The 18,317-nt window shown below is 29.6% G+C and overlaps 1 protein-coding gene across 1 annotated transcript; it reads right to left on the bottom strand.

Annotated features, from left to right (window-relative positions):
* Nucleotides 1–13,792: 13,792 nt before the first annotated feature.
* On the bottom strand, nt 13,793–17,884 carry LOC132719142 (uncharacterized; the record flags this gene model as incomplete). Its single annotated transcript, XM_060702882.1, is given in 2 exon segments — nt 13,793–14,430; nt 15,697–17,884. A coding segment is annotated over 1 exon segment (1,632 nt), but the record flags the coding sequence as incomplete, so codon positions are not given.
* Nucleotides 17,885–18,317: the final 433 nt, after the last annotated feature.

Below are 18,317 nucleotides of genomic sequence, written 5' to 3' on the forward strand. Positions count from 1 at the left end.
CATATGTTTTGTTTCTTACAAGTAAGAGTAACAACACTAAAAGTATTTTCATTTGTATTTGGATATTTTAAACCATGTAATGCCTTAATACTTTAAACCGTTTGGTTTTTTTTATTTTTACAGTCGGAAACGATTATCTGGCTTGATTTCAGTAGAACGCTGTTATCTGACATATTTTAAGGTTTGTATTACAGATTGTTATCTCTATTTATTTTGGGGAATTGTAATGGTTTTTGGATTGATTGAACTTGGGTAACGATAAATTTGTAACGAACTTATACATTAGCTACAACGCGCCGAACACTATAAAAAGTATGCCTAAAATGTGTTCTCTACTTGCTCGATATTATCTATTACGAACCTGTGCAATATCATTATATCATTAAAGAAGGAATTATTTGACAATGAAATGTTCGTTGCAAGGATTACAAAATGGACTACCGTCGTCTTTTACAAGTTATCATTCTGTAGTTCGAATGTCCAGTTTTGAATGATGTAAGATAAACTACTTAAACATGTTGTTTTGTTATGTTATTTTAATGTATTCCATAGAAATCTTAAGCTTGCAATCAACATTACTTTTCTGTGTATCTCATATCAATTAAAGCTTTACAAAAGTGAAGATTTAACATGGCTTCTCTCTGAGATGTTTACACAAGCAACTTGCTTTTTATTACAGAACGAACATATTACTGAAATAGCTGTCCGATGTGTCTGCTTCGTTTTATTTCCGTTATTCACAACTAAATTGGTGAAAGTTTTGTCAAATTCTTCATTATTCAGACAGGTAATTCAAATTTATTTAATCACACTTTTAAGACTTAACATGTGATTAATTTACAAATCATTTAATTAACAGTGGAAGAAGGTTATTAATAAGTTTTGGTAAAATATATGTTCAACTATCAAAATAATGCGCATTGCGCGTTTTAGCATTGTCCCTTTTTGTGTAATAATTTGCAGCTAATATAATTTGCTAATATGCAGGAAATATAATTTTTGTAATTACGAATGCCATTTTTTATATTCTAAGGTATGAGCCCCCTAATAGGTACTATAAGGAACTATAAAATTGAGAACTTAGGTCATTTATATACCTGCAAAATTTAAACAAAGTTTACTGCATGGTTTACGAGTTCTGGAGATTTTCCTTACCTTAAACTTGGCTATTTGAAGGGCTCTTTTCAGAAATTAGAAACTCTAAATAATCTATATAATCATAATTAAAAATGTTTGCCTATTGAACATCGTTAAGAAACAAATCTTAGCATGAATAAATGGCACAAGCAAAACTATTGTTTCTACTCTAATTGTTTTAATTATGCATGCATCCAATATTAATGTATATTATCGTGTTTCGATGAGCAGAAAGCTATCATAAGGGAATTACAGATATGTTTATGTTACTAGATAGTGTCAAAAGATGTACGATTTGTTGTTCAAAATCCCGCAGTTTTACGAGTGTTTGTTTATATTTGCCGATATTTGTAAAATATAGACCACCAAGGTAAAACGTACAAGAATACTTGAATAAATTGGAAAAAACATAGGTTAATTTAATTCGTGTGAATCACTTATTTTACTTTTACAATGTCTTCGAAAATTATAAAATTAATGCATAAGTGTATGTATTTCATTACACATACCATTAGCATTTATGACTATTGTTTCTTTAAAACGCACGCATTGTCATCAATTTATCAAAATTTATTATATTAAGAAAAACACAACAATTAAAGCGTTATAAAATAGATTTATTTATCAAGAAATGCTTTTGAAAATCATCTTATTCGGAGTCAGAGGCTGCACAAATTTAAACATAATACTATGACCTTATAAACTTATAAAGTTATGCCAAATAATTCAAACCTGGCAGTCTTATATGCCAAAATTATTTAAACGATAACTTTATACAAGCATTGTCTATATTATATATTAGATAAATTACATTGTATATTCAACTATAATAGAGTTTTACAACAGAATTGTCTATAACTTGTACATAGAAGATGCAATCTGTGCATAAACCTTTCGTATAACCAAGTTTAAAAATTTGAATAAACTATTACGGACTGTATTGAAATGGGTTCAGATAAACACCTGTGAACCCATATTTTTTTAAAATAAATTTTACTTTAGCTGCAGAGTTATAACCCATTTCATAGAGATTAGTTGGAGAAAAAATGCAAGTTTTATCTGAATTAATAATATGTTACCAGTATCTCAATATTTGAACATATCATTGAATTTGAAACGGATATCGGTTTAACTCCGCATAAAGTTATGCAGTTAATGTTCTTCATTTAACGCCTTATGATGTGTTGTAATAGTTCAAATGTATCATTCCTATATCCGAAGTTTTTTTTAAACACAATACTTCCCAATTATAACTAAGTGTTGAAACAACAAATGAGTACTTGAAGAAGTTACAACATATTTTTTGTCAATAATAAGAAGTAAGTAGTAAAACATCATGTGCTTATACAGCTGGGAAGTCCCATAATAAATTAAACTTTCGCCCAAAATAGTAAAACTGATCGATTGTCTCTGATAATGTTCTAATTTAAAAGCATGTTACATCTTCCCAAATATCCACCTATTTCCTAAAATACCATTGTTTTTTTTTTTGTTTTGTTTTTTTTAAATGATACATTGGTTTTTTTGCTGAATAAGAGCGATCTTAATATTATGCAAGATAAAACACTAAAAGAGAGAAGTATCGAAGCAGAATTACACTTATATGACATAAAAAGTTTCTGCCTGAAATATAAAATCTCATTCATGTAAGATTTATCGCTATTTATCTTAAGCTGCAGTTTCAGTATAAATTAAACTTTAAAAAGTTGTAATACAACAAGGCAGTTTTAACATCAATACAGACAATTTTTATTGTTCCGTAGATTAAGGACCACGGTATACACATTAAGCACCGTTGGATATCGGCATTCTCTTCATACGTAATAATCTTTGTTATTTTATTGTATTTATAATCTTTAAGGTATATGATTATATTTACCTACTCAAAGAAAAGAGAACTCATAAATCGCCAACTTTATCTTTTTGACTAATAAATATTAATTTTCATTATTTTAACCTGAGTTTTCATTGCAAATGTAAGCCCCCACACATTGTGTGTGAATATAACATAAAATATAACATAAGCATTAATTTCAGAAGTCTCGATTTAAAGTGTTAAAATTGATAGTGTGGAAAAAAAACATTTTGGTATTCCCAATTTGTTTTATGCAAAATTTTAGATTGTTTGTATGCTTTTCTGGTTTGTACGCCGATTAAAACACATATTTTGCAATATCTCGGGGGTCAATCCACCTAACTTGCTATAATTCTTTCAGCTATAAGAGATTTCTTCGTAAGTGTAGACCACTTATCCTACATGAATTCTGAACCTGCGGTGAGAGACAGATGACCTTTAGACTCAATGTCACGAAAACATGTGCCTTGCCCGAGGTATAAACGAGATGATTCCGCAAAACAGACGTCAGTTCAAACAAAATGTCAGTTTCTGAAAATGTGCAGCGATAATCTAGGGCTAACTATAAATGACGACGAAATAGACATAGCCACAGAATCGGGCCATACAAGGAAAACAACGATCGGCCTATTATTGTCAAATTTGTCCGAAGACAAACAAAAATAGATATTATTAAAAACGCAAAATCATTAAAAGGCACGAGGATATACATGAACGATGATCTAACCCGCATTAATCAACAAACACTTATGTCCCTTCGATTAAAGGATACGCAAAGAATTGAAAAAGCATGGACATTTGAAGGAAAGCTATATGCAACATTTAGATCAACAAATCCACTGAAACCATATAATTCAACATCACGCCAAATTCATTTCCATGAGTATGACAGGTGGCTATCTCTCCCATGGCCAGACAGATCTCACAATAATACATCATCAAATTCGTAAATTCAGATCAAATGGAAAAAGAAAAATATAAACGTTTAAACAAATATAACAATGACTATGATTTTGTTAATTTCCTTCATAATTTCGTGTCTTTCTGGAGCTTTCTGCTCCCTTTCAGTTGAAGGAAAGTGTAACATATCTTTTTTGAATTAATAGTAATGAAATGTACCTCTATATTTCTTCCTCTTCAATTAATTTTCGATAAAATATCTAAAAGAGGAAGTATTTTATGTAAACACATTGAATATGAGTATTCATATTTCAAAACTTAAATGTATTAGTAGTTTGTGAATATGTTTGAGGTCAACGACTGAGGTGCGTTACTAACGTTTTTCTATCATGCAGCGTTTTATATGTTCATCAAAATGTATAAGTATCAACAATATTTTGTGATGTTGACGTCTATATTTTTTAACTTTAAAGTGATTACTAAGTACTATGTTTTTGTTGTTAAATTACTTTGTAGCTACATATTAAATTTTGTTATTAAAATTGATTATGTCCACGTACACGTGAATAAAGTTATATGTGTTCATTATCAATAGGGATTAGATATGCTATTGATACAAAAGTAATGTAAAATTTCTATTCGAATTCAGTAAATCTCTCACAAGTGTCAAATATTTTTAGCTTAAATATCATAAAGAGGAAATAATGACGGAGGGGCGTTACGAACGTTTCTTTATCGTGCAGCATTTTTATGTATATATATTCATCACATGTCTGAGTATTAACAATATTATGTGAAGCAGACTTCCATTTTTTTCAACTTTAAAGTGATTATTTAGCACCATCTTTTTCTGTTAAATATACTTTGTAGCTACATGTAAAACTTTATTATTTTTAGATACATGTGATTATGAATAATGTTATATATGTACATTATCAATAGGGATTAGTTATGCTATTGATACATAAGTAATGTAACATTTCTATTCGATTTCAGTAATTCTCTCACAAATATTTTAGCATAAATATCTTAAAGAGGTAGTATAGGCTGAGTTGCGTTACCAACGTTTTTTTTCCCTATCATGCAGCGTTTTCTTTTTATATATATATTCACCACAATGTCTGAGTATCAACAATATTTTGTGAAGTAAAATTTCTATTCGATTTCAGTAATTTTCTCACAAGTGTCAAATATTCGCTTAAAAATCCTAAAGAGGAAATATTGACTGATTATATACACGTACATGTGAATAAAGTTATATAAGTACATTATCAAAAGGGATTAGATACGCTATTGATACATAAGGACACATGTTATCAATACTTTTCAGTGAAATATAAGTGTATATTGGCTTAGATAAACTGTTGATTCATAGTTCTTATACATTCATTTGTAGTGGGAACTTATTATTATTTTTCTGTTTGCGACAAGTTAAGAGCAATTATGTTTCCAAGTCAATGTGCAGTCTATGAGATACGTTAATTGTATATATATGTGGGTACGATTATGTAATGTATGTATGTATGTATGTATGTATGTACGTGCGTGCGTGCGTGCCTGCGTGCGTGCGTGCGTGCCTGCGTGTCTGTATGTATGTATGTATGTATGCATGCGTTCATGCATGTATATATGTAATGTTCAGTTTGCTTGTATAGGAAAATGTTGGTTATATATTTTCATTTGTAATCCTTTCAATTGTTGACGTGCTGCTTAATTAGCAATGCTTTTTTTAAAAGGTTTTTTCAATATGAAAATTACATCAAACATCAATAAGTTTCGAATTTTATAGCCTTTTCTAAACCCTCACGCATCAAGAATTAGTCATTTTTTTTGTTCTTCTTCTATTGCTACTACTCTGAAATTAAGTTATCTATCTAATATTCCAGTAAGATTCAGTTTTTTTTTATTTTGCTTGAGAAATTAATGTTGGAACCTACTTATTTAAAAGGCGATCACGTAGTATACTGCCGTAGCTTCTATTTTTGATTTTATGATTACACTCACTTTAGTTATTTTTCTGTTTTATTCTATAAGAAAATATCTGCTCATTGGAACCATTGTATGTATTCTTCTTATGATACTTGTATCCAACTGCTTTGGTAGCATACACATTTTGTCAACGACAGCTTAATGTCTAATACTTCATCTTTACATATAATGTAAATGGATTATCCAGTAATATTAAAAACTAAACGAACGAGCGTTTTTCATTGGTTAAGATCAGAAAAAGTTGATATATGTTTACTTCAAGAGGTACATTTTAAAGAAACTTGTAAAGATGAATTGCAAAATGACTGGGATGATACAATTATATGTAGTGGCAATTCGAATAATCAAAAAGGTGTTGCTATCTTGTTCAGAAATTATTTGAAAATACAAATTCTAGAAAAATATTAAATTGAAATTGGTAGATTGTTGGCAATTCAAGTAAATTACTATTGAAAATAAAGAAATAATAATAATAAATATATACGGTCCAAAGAAGGATGATGTAGACCTCTTTCAAAAATTAGAGTTATTTTTAAAAGACAAAATACAACATGTTTTATAATAATAGGAGGAGATTTTAACAAAATTATTGATCCTAATATCGACAAACAGGGAGGTAATGCTTTTACTCATTTAAAATGTCGTCAAAAAATTACAAATATTATACAAACATACCAGCTTTTAGATATTTACAGGATCCAAAATCCACAAAGCAAACGATTTACATGGCGATCGAAAACACATGCAAATATAGCATGCAGGTTGGATTATTTTCTTGTTTCAAATGACTTAGTAAATTTTGTTAAAACTACAGGAATCAAAACCAGCTTTAGATCAGATCATTCAATTGCATTTTTCAATATCAGTTTTGATTTAGTTAAAAGAGGCCCAGGGTTTTCTAAATTAAACAATAGTCATCTCTTTGATAAAAAATATCAAGAAAAAATAAAAAAAATCCATTACTGAAACACGACAATTAAATATACTAGCAAATCCACAAACCAGATGGGAAGTAATTAGAGGTACTATTCGAAATGAAACAATTAAATATTCAAAGTATAAAAAGAAAATCGAAAGAGAAAAACTAACCAAACTTGTCAAAGAAATTGATGAAATAGAAACTAAATTAAATAATTTTAATGACAATTTGAAAGAAGAACTAGATATCAAAAAAGCAGAGTTGGATAACTTATATACTGAAAATATTAATGGTGTTATTACTAGAATAAAAAGTTACAAAATAAATAATGGCGAAAGAAATATAAAACTACTAAAAGGATTAGAAAAAAGAAAAGCGGAAAGTAAACTTATAAAATGTTTAAATGCAAATGGTAATATTTTAACAAATCAGACAGACATTTTAAATGAACAGAAAAAATAATATGACAATCTATATACCATTCAAGACGAAACTCCCTTAAATTACAATTATTTCAATGACGAAACAACACCAAAACTAAATGAAAAAGAAAAACAATCTTGTGAAGGAATTATTACGCAAACTGAATGCGAAACTGCCATCAAAGATATGAAAAATGGAAAAAGCCCAGGTTCAGATGGTTAAAGTATAGAATTTTATAAAATATTTTGGAATTATTTAAAAGATGATTTGAACTTTTCTTTTGAAATTAGTTGTCTCTGTCAACTACAAGCACAAGGTTTAATAACTCTAATTCCAAAACCAAATAAAGATTTATCAATATTGTCAAACTGGCGACCAATAAGTTTACTGAATGTAGATAATAAAATACTTACTTAGGTTATCGATAATAGAATTAAACGGGTATTAAATACACTCATTGATGATAGTCAAACAGGTTTCATTAAAGGGCGATACATAGGCGAAAATATAAGATTGCTTTATGATGTGATAGAGTATGCAGAAAAGAATGATAAACCGCGACTTCTATTTTTTGCTGATTTTGAAAAAGCATTCGATAGCATAAGCTACAAAAACGTATTTGAAACATTAGATCTTCTTAACTTTGGACCAAATTTAAAAGCATGGATTGAACTTATTTACAAAAGACCCACGAGTTGCATACTTTACAATGGTTTTTTGTCTGAGTCATTCCCTATAAAAAGAGGAGTACGGCAAGGATGTCCATTATCTCCTTATATATTTATCCTAGCAATTGAACTATTGTCAATAGTTATAAGACAAAATAGGAATATTGAAGGTTTTAAAATTTTTGATGTAGAAGTTAAGAATAGCATGTTTGCAGACGATGCAACTATAATCTTAAATGGTAAATCAAGCAGCTTTGAAGAAACTTTGAACATATTTGAACAATTTTCCTTTATTTCTGGTCTTAAACTTAATTACAAAAAATGTACAGTTCTCAGAATAGGTTCACTTAGAAATCAACATGATTTAATCTAATGTAGACAAAAATATTCAAATATATTTGAGACCTCAGAATGTGCAAATCATTAGGCATAACTTTCCATTCAAAATGTGTCTTAATAACCAAAATAAATTACGAGAATAAATTAAACCAATTTCAAGCAGATATTAATAGATGGAGGGCAAGGCGTTTAACAACAATTGGCACTATATCAATTTTAAAATCCTTAATTATTTCAAAACTAACCTTAATAATATCTGTTCTTCCGAGTCCACCAGAAGAAATTATGAAAACAATTACACAAAATTGTTTTGAATTTATATGGCACTCAAAAAGAGACAAAGTTAAAAGGGATGTAATTATACAAGACTTTAAATATTGAGGCTTAAATATGATAGACTTGTCGATTTTTATGAACTCGATTAAATCAAGCTGGATCAAAAGAATATTTGATGAAAATAACCATGGATTGTGGAAAGAGTTTACAAAAAATAGGTGGAATCGACATATTTAAAAGTAATTTAAACACATATGATATACAGAAACTTAAAATCGAAAATACTTTCTTAAAAGAAATACTACTGTCATGGAGTAAAATAAATTTTAATAAAAATCCACAAAATCTATTAGACCAAATAATATGGCAGAATTCACACATAAAAAATAATGGATCTTTAATTCTTTTTCCAAAATGGAAATGTCGAAATATCAATAAAATAAAGGATATTTTTAACACTGAAACAAAACAATTAAAAACCTTTGACCAGCTGAAATTTACTTTTGACATTTCTGATACAGAAATATTTAACTTTTATAAATTAATTTCATCAATACCCAAAGAATGGAAACGTGAACTACAACACATTAATCAAACTTCAACGCCTTAAGAAATAAGAACTTTTGATATCATAGAAAAAACAAACACGTCCAATATTAGTAACAAGTTAACACAGATTCAAAAGCAAATAAGACTCTGTAAAAATAAAAAAAAACAAAATCGCAAATAAAATGGGAAGAGCGATTTCCTCAAAAAGAATTTCAATGGCAAAATATTTACGAAAACGTTTTTGTTTATTGCAAAGATAATATTTTACAAAACTTTCAATATAATTTTTTACACAGGAATATTGCAACAAACAAATTTCTCCTTCAATGTAAATTAACCGAATCTAGTCTCTGTGATTTTTGCTGTATGGATGTTGAAAGTATAGAACACCTATTTTGGGACTGCCAAACAGTACAAATATTCTGGAATAATTTATTCAAATGGCTTAATGAAATAGCAATAAATGTTACGTATGACAATTTTACATCTTTCTTTCATGCTAAAGATAAGAAAACATCGTATATTTTTTATCTTTTCAAAATATTACATTTATACCAGTAAATTAAAAAAAAAACTCCAGATATAATTATCTTCAAAAGAAAATTTTTAAACAGATTAAAAATTGAAAGATTTGTTGCGTTACAAAATGATACATTAGAAAAATTTGAAAATTGCTGGATAAATCTAATTGAATTGTTTGATTTCTAAATACCGTAGTACATGCAGAAAAAATGCTACTAAAGCAGTTTATTTACTTTTTACTTTTTATTTACTTTTCAACCTTTTGCCCATTTTCTTGTGTAATTGTGTAAATGAATGAACCTCTTAACTTTTTAAAATGTCTTATATTATCTAACTAAAAACATAACAAAATAAATTTATTTTTAATTATCTACATATCAATGAAAATGCTAAAGTTATCATTGTTTTTATTCTTGTATTTTTTCTTAAATAAACGAGCCTTAAACGTGGTTAAAAAAACAAACAAACAAAAACGAGTGACCAAACTAACGATCCCTGTATTACGAATCCGACGATAGCATATTGAAAGGCAACGATCGAAATAATGCCTCTATCGAAGACTATCAGGACATGTTCATGTACCATTTTATGTGTTTGACTGATATATATTTTCTTTTGAAATAAAAGTTGATGAATAGCTCATTGATTAGGTTTATTGAGAAAGGTAATTAAAAAATAACCCACCGGTAATATCATCCAAGATCTTTATGACTGTTAAATGCCTGTCAGTGAAAATATAATTATTCTGTACGAATAGATTAAAATGGTCTTGAACATCTGATTCATAGTAGTACAGTGTATAACACTGTCATTCATTTTGAATTAACGATGTCACAAACACCTTTGAAGAGAGTGCATGATACCGTGCATCAAATTGTAATGATAATCTTATTTATAAACTAGGTAATGGAAACCTTAGAGGCACATTATGCCTCGGAAATAAATATTTTTTACATCTTAAGTAAGGGCAAACATGAATTTTATTATGTAAAAATAATGGTTTTTGAGAATGTCAAATGCCTGCTACCTGAAAAAAGTAGCGATAGATGTAAAATTATTCGCCATAAAAGTAGAAAATGTAAACAAAGTCGTTTTATGACTTCCATGTAAAATACTAATTCACTGTTACTCTACTTAGGCAAGCGATGGACAAGGTGGCTCAGGTAACTGGCAAATAGGTTACGTTTTGGATACTATAAAAGTACACCAAAATTACAAATTATTGAGAAATAAAAGCATCTAAGAGGTATATTGGGCCTTTAAAAATCGCCCTATATTAAAAGAAACTAAATATAAATGATTAATTATGATGAAAACTATTTTCTACCCCTTTCCTCTATAGAACTGGTTAAAGCGAATTTTAACTTTTAAATTTAAGATACAGGTCACAATTGTTAAGAACAGAGGCTATTCAGCTTAATAAATGGAATCCTTTCTTTCAAGTCAAAAAAGTAAACCCTTGTCCTCTTTACAAATAGATCGTTTTGTTCTTACAAACAAGCAAACAAAAAACATAATGTTAATAAATCGTGTAACTTTGCATTATGATATCAATTTAACAACATTTGGTTTCAATTTCTCTAGCATGCTTGTTTATTAATTAAATATTACATCTGTCTTCAAACTACTTCAGAATTAAATATATTGTTTAGTTTTGTAATATTTAAATATTGTAAAAATTAAACAGGATATAGATTCTTAGACAAGAATGAATAACAAATGTTAAGTAAGTACTTTGTGACGAGACAAAAAAGATTTAACAATTCTTCATAATCAGTCAAAATAGATAAGTCATAATCAGACAAAATAGATAAAAAAGGATAAACCACGTAAATAGGTACGCGATGTGAAGATTAATTAAAATATCACTTGTTCATAGTTTTTCAAGCAGAGGGCGAACTATCTCTGAACATTTATTTTTCTTGTAAACTTAGGAGCTAGGGACTTAGGACTGAATTATTCGTAACGACCTTTATGATAACACGTTGCATGGTATAAATGCAGCATGCTTTTGAGTTGTTTCTTGATGATATTTCTTGTGCAACGTCAACCGCGAAATTCCTGTCCAACTTTTTCAAAACGGTTGTAAACAGCCAAATATTTCAGAGCTCAAACAAAGTGGTTCTATGGTTGATAGTATTACAACTATTATGCAAATCACTCCTGATAAGATTAATTACTTTGCGATTGTGGATGTTCAATTTAGACAAAAATTTAATTAGTGTCCATATGCGAAAAGAGGCTAATTATAAACTCTAGAAATACTGATCATTTAATTACATTGTATGTCTGTTACTCTTCAGAGTAAGTAAAATAGTGTAATAGATTTTTCAAACATTTCTATGAATACCAATTTGTACATAAAATATAATTCATTCGCAGAATCATGTATATTCATGAACCAAGCCTCTCTGTGTATCAATCTGTCGCCTGATACATACAATTCATATATATTTTGAATTAAATTTCATTTAGCTTTGGTTATCATACACGAAGAAGTCATTTAATCTGGAAGGAAGTAACTAAGTACAATAGATTTCATGTCTTGAACTTTTCGATCTTTGATTACCAGTAGTTGGCAGATACGATCTGCGATTCTAGGATACTGAATCCTAATATGATGTCATAGGTTCTATGCATGCTGGTTATCATAACAAATTAATAGGTTCAACAGGCGTGTTTTTTTTCGTGTTCTGTCTAAAAGATCACAATTAAAGATAGATATTTGTTTTACCCTCACGTACGATTTGATCATACAAAAAGATATGGAACCTTAAAACGATTATCAAAGAGTGTAACACGTTTATACAATTTGCCAGAATGAATGCCAAATGTTGTTAATAATACAATATTCCACTTTCCAAAATTTAATGAAAGTACAAATAATAAAATAAGTGCATGACTTAACAACTTCTATAGAATAAATAATTTTGATAAAGTGGTGAAAAACGTTTGACACACGTTCACCACATTTTTACAAAAAGGTTTAATATTCAATAACCTATCACTCAATTTCTTATAGTTTGCGAGATTTAAAACTACATGCATTATTCAAAAGATTGCAAAACATACTTTATTTAATTAAATGTGAAATAATTACGATTACAAACCGCGTCCCGCTGTTGAATAGCAAAGATAACATACATGTAACAGAAACCTCAAAACATGTCCGATTGCCGCGTCTAACTGACATTATCTAAGATAATCTTATTATCTGTCAATCCCATAAAATCGTTAAAATTAGCAACATATAACATGCACCAAGAGTTATCTACATGCAATTAGCACTTGTCATTTTTTCTATCTATATTCTAAGAAAAAAATGCGTGTCAAGTACAAACGTGAACTTGATGAATTTTTGCATGTTGCCCCATATTAAAACCTGACCATTTGTTTCAAAGTGAAGGATGTTTTAAAATTCACACTGCACGGAGATCCATGTTTACATGGCTCTATACTAGTGACAAAGGTTTTTCACTTTTGGTCCAAGCGATTCGTTGAATATTGGCTTCCCCCTTCGAATGATTCAAATTCACTTAAATGAAGGTTTTAAGCATTATGAACCTCAAAATATCTTATTCATATGTAGAGTCACTGTCCTCAAGCACTGTATACGCACTTTATTAGCAAATAAATGTTGTTACTTAAAATTCTAAAATAGATGTATGACCCCAAAATAATTAAATAGGTAAATAGCTATGAGGGGTGGGGTAAGTCTTAAATTATGCTGAAAAGAATTTATAGCACTTTGGTAATGAAGATTTGTAGAGATTTGTAGAGATTTATCAGTGCATTCATTTTCATTCAATATCCGAGAAACATTTAAGGGATAACTTGAAAAGCATATAAAAGAGAGTTATAGTTCTACAACAGCGCCCTTATCTTCTTTTAAACGACATAAATAAAAGGTAAATTTTCAGATAAATAGCTTCAAAAGTTTATACTAAAATTAAGTATGAAAAATTAGAAGAGCAAATAAAGACATACAAATTATGCAAAAGAAAGTAATCATTCTACAGCACTTTTTCATTAAGATGGAACTATATACATGATATAAGAAATTTAAGGATCCAGTCTGAACCAGTTTAATATGCTACATTCAATTCCGTGGCGGACGTCGGACAATTTTACGAGACACTTCTTCTCTGGCACACAGGTGTTCGGCGCATTGATTGGTCACTACACTCCCCCCCCACCATACCCACTATTCAACCCTCTTAAAAATGTCAAATGCATTATTTTTTCAAATAAAATGTGTTTTACTTCTTGATATATACTATAAAATCAATTTCCTTCAATCCCCCCAAAAAATATAAAAATGATATATATATATTTAGTAAAGGTATACAACTCATTTCTCCAAAACATACAGTCATCATCGTTAACCGCTCATTGCTAAGTCAATTTTTCATCAATTTCATACTTGTATACACCAAACGTTACAGAATTGACCACTCTCTATGAATTTCAAACTGTCATCCGGTGATTTTCTACTGTTTCAGAACTATTTAACGTCATACTGGCCGAAAACGTTACTCGACAGTGATCTGACCGCTGGTACTTTCACTTTTAACTCACGTGTAAAACCACTGATAAACGTACAAAATGCAGTAGTTACCGCATTCTATCAATCAATCTTATTAAACTCTTTAACAATTTCATGCATTTTTAACTGAAACAGCAGTAACTAAGTGACACTAACCTTCTTTCCGGATATTTTCACCTGTCATTCTCCCGGGAAGCCATTTGCAAAATTTCTGGGTATTTCTGCGCATGCTTCGGTATTTTTGTTAGCCGTTATCTCATTGGTCGCGCTCTGGTTCCCGCACGTCTATGAACGGTAAATACATCAGCTGAAAACCAATTTGGCGGAATTTTTGAGTTTTGCGAAAACAAAACGATTGAATTTCAATTGATACAAGGTTTTCTTGTCCCAGTTAACAATTAAACATAGTTTTACGAATCAGACATGTCTGTTGTAACCTGGTAGGTGTATATTATATTTATATAGTAAATTATGAAAGAATCATAAAGTCAAACACATTTTAAGTAATTTATTAAAACAAAAAGCTAAATTATGGCGTGGCCTGTGGGTGTTTTATAGGTAAAATGTCATCAAAGATGAAATTTTATGACAGGCTTATACAGTTAAAATAGATTAAAAATCAATGTCTTGCTTGTCCAAAAAATGAATGTACAGTACTTTTCAGGTATATCTTAATTTTATTTACTGTGCTTGTTAAATTTTGTAAACATTGACTGAAATTTAAATCTGTACTGTGACTGGATTAGAAGTCATTGACTCTAACCCCTCGACCACGGAGGCGGTCAGAAAGTATACTAACATCATGTTAACATCATGTAAAAGTTAAATATACATGTATCTAGTTTAAAATTTATCAAGCCAGCAACAGGATCTGATTAGTCATATCACAGTGATAACAGCAGTATTTATATGTCAAATGAAACATAAAGAATGTTACTATGTTTGGTCCCATTTATCTCATTGAAACTAAATTCTTTGCGTGTTTAGTAACTGTAAACAAATATGTTGATGATTTACACCTGTTCTGTGTGTGAAAGAAGCTTTAAAGGGAGTCAACTAAAGTTTCTTGACCTAAGTGGAATGCCAGTCTAGGAAATAATTTCTTGCAATTAATGATTCATTTTATACTGTTTGACAGGTCTAAATTCTATACTGATTGCTTTTGTTCAAAAGTTTGTGTGGGATATAAGTGCAAGTCAGATTTATAGTAGAAATACGGCAGCCAATTGATACACAATTGAATTCATCTTAAAAATAATGTATCTCTTGGAAATGAATTTAAAAAGCTACAGCCATATTCTCATAATTCACAGTTATGTTATACATTATAGAAACACTTTTGAAAAGAACTGTTCAAAATGTAGTTCATCCTCACCCATATGGGTCAAGGTTAAATAAACCAAAGGTAGTTATACCACTTATGCATTTGGTACCCATTTCCGGGAAATGAACATTAGCAGGCTGTATTTAAACTAGAATATTTTGCTGGAGAAATACTGGCAAATCAATCATTCAAAATCAGCCTGGTTAATTACAGCTAGAATATTAAAAAATATAATTAAATTGAACTTACCTGAATATTCAGTTGGTTAAAATTCCAAAGGTAAATTTCAGGTGTGCCTTCACACAACCAAAGTCAAAGTCATTTACTTAAAATTGCACACATGTTGGTCACAAATCAAGACTCACAACTCTGGCATAGATTATGACTTAATCATATCCCTTTTTGAATTTAAAGTTTTGTGTGTTGCATCAAACTCCACATCAACTGAATGAATGAAATATCATAATTATAGCACACTGTCCAATTTTAAGCTCCACTATTTTCAGAATAATCAGGCTAATGCAGTCACCCATTTGTCGGCGTCGGCATCCCAGTGGTAAAGTTTTTGCGTGTAAGCTGGTATCTCCATAACTACTGAAGGGAATGGATTGAAAATTCACATACTTGTTCTCTGTGATTATCTAACATGATTGGCACAAGTCCCATAACTCTGATTTGCTTTTTTGCATAATAATGCCCCTTTTTTTACTTAGAAATTCTTGGTTAAATTTAAAATTCAGCCTGACATGACCAATTATGTATTAAATTTCAATCACTTTGTTTTCATAGCAGGCAGTTTGAAAAACTATTCACACTGTTTACAATGAAAGTCAACTCCTTTTCGTTGGAATTTTTTCCAACGTAAATGGTGCTGCAGCCCCGCGCATTTTCGATGGAACCAGCCATGGCAACTGTCACATTGAATCCAATCTGTTTGTCCAGAACTTGAATAACATACTTTACAAGTTGCGTTGTCTTCGTCAGGGTCACTTGTGCCAATCACAGGAGAATTAGGTGCCATGTGTAGTAATGGTTCTGGTGACACTTCACTGTCAGAGTCAGACTCTATATCAAGATTTAATGCACTCCTTTTTCTTTTTCCTTTTCCTTTTGGATTTTCTTTTGATGTAGAAGGCATTGGTTCGGGTAAATGAGAAGTTGTTGATTGACCTTGTGTTGGCTGTGATTGAGAAGTTGATGATTTATTTTCTTTCTTTGATTTATTACTGACTTGCACTTGTTTCCGGTGGGCCATTTTCTTTTTAATATTAAAGGCCTCTAATAAGTCTTTCCTAAATTGGTTAAACATAACCAACAAAAACAATTTCACTACTTTTTTATAAACAGTTTGAACAGTACTTTCAAATAATTCTTCATTTTTTTCTGTGGCAATATTTTCCTGAAGGTGTGTCATTAATGACATATTATCTTGCACAGAAGCATGAAATATTTCATATAATTCACTGGTTTCCATTATAATGTCTTTAACTTTCTCAAATGTTTCACTTCCGTATTTACTCAGATTTTGGTCAACGAACAATTCAAGACATTTTGCAGTCATTTTTTTAAAAAAAATGAATAAATTATCCGGAATATTGGTAAGTGACCTATTTTGTCCTTGTTTCCTACTAACATCTGCAAGTGATTCTGGATTTACGGTGGTGGCTAATATAGAATATTCACTAACTTTTAATGAATCTATAACAGTAGTTGCTTGTATGGCTTCATCATATGTAGACTGACTTTTTTCATCTACTCTGTACATGTTACTCTTGACCTTTTGTGCATATTTATAACTTATCTTAGATACACAGTACCCACCAACATACCTAACTCTAGCTTCAGACGCACTATTGACAGATCTTTCAGATAAAGTTCTATTTCCCAAAGGAATATTTTGACTTTTTTCATTTAACAAATAATTACGGATGCTATTTGAAATATTAAAGCAAATGTGTGCATGCTCATGAGTAAACTGTTCATTTTCAAAAAGTTGACAGCATTGCATTCTAAATTCTGCACTTGTCTGGTGATTATGTACTTTAGTATATAAATCAGATAGTACTTTACTAGGCACAGGCTTTGAAGGATCCATATTTACATTTCCAATAAAAGTCAATATTTTGCCATATTCAGTACGGCAGAAATAATTGTATTTGTCATGATCTATTTTTTTCAATATATTATTAGTATTGATGTCCATTTCACTTTTTTCTATAGTAACTTGAATGTTTTTCAAAATTTCCTCAAGATCTAAGTCAATTGGTAAAGTTACTAATTCATTTTCGCTGTCATTTATACTTTTAATTAAATTATCAAATTCCGCGTCAAAGTCCTCTTCAATTGGCTGGTTTTCATAATCCTCATCTGGTTCAAGTATTGATTGATTCAAATTTGCTGTGATGATTTCTGTATGAGCATCCCTTTCTTTAGATCTGAAATATATTTGATATATGACACATTATTTTTAAATTTCCCTTATAGGAAATATATTCAATAACCTTTTTATTTATTTACTTATACATAACAGAGATGGGGCTAATTAATTTTAATGGTAATGCATTAATAATTTTTTTTTTCAAGTTTGCAGTTATTATGAAGGTTTAAAAAATGATAATTTTAGAAAAAAAATAATGACATTTGAATAAAAAGAATGCCATTTAACATAATACACAACAATTAATTTTAATCAAATTTACTAAGCCAAGAATATTTTGGGAAAACTATATTCATTAGTCTGTGGTTAATATACTGCGGGCGATATAAACTTTATTACATAGAGAAAATCTAAAATATCAGCTGTTAGCATAAAAAACCCAACAACATTTTTCTTGAAACATATTGTCTTATCTATAGGCAAGTATAATTTA

This window comes from Ruditapes philippinarum, unplaced genomic scaffold (genome assembly GCF_026571515.1).
Source record: "Ruditapes philippinarum isolate M1 unplaced genomic scaffold, ASM2657151v2 ctg2055_1_1_1_1, whole genome shotgun sequence".
Taxonomy (NCBI): domain Eukaryota; kingdom Metazoa; phylum Mollusca; class Bivalvia; order Venerida; family Veneridae; genus Ruditapes; species Ruditapes philippinarum.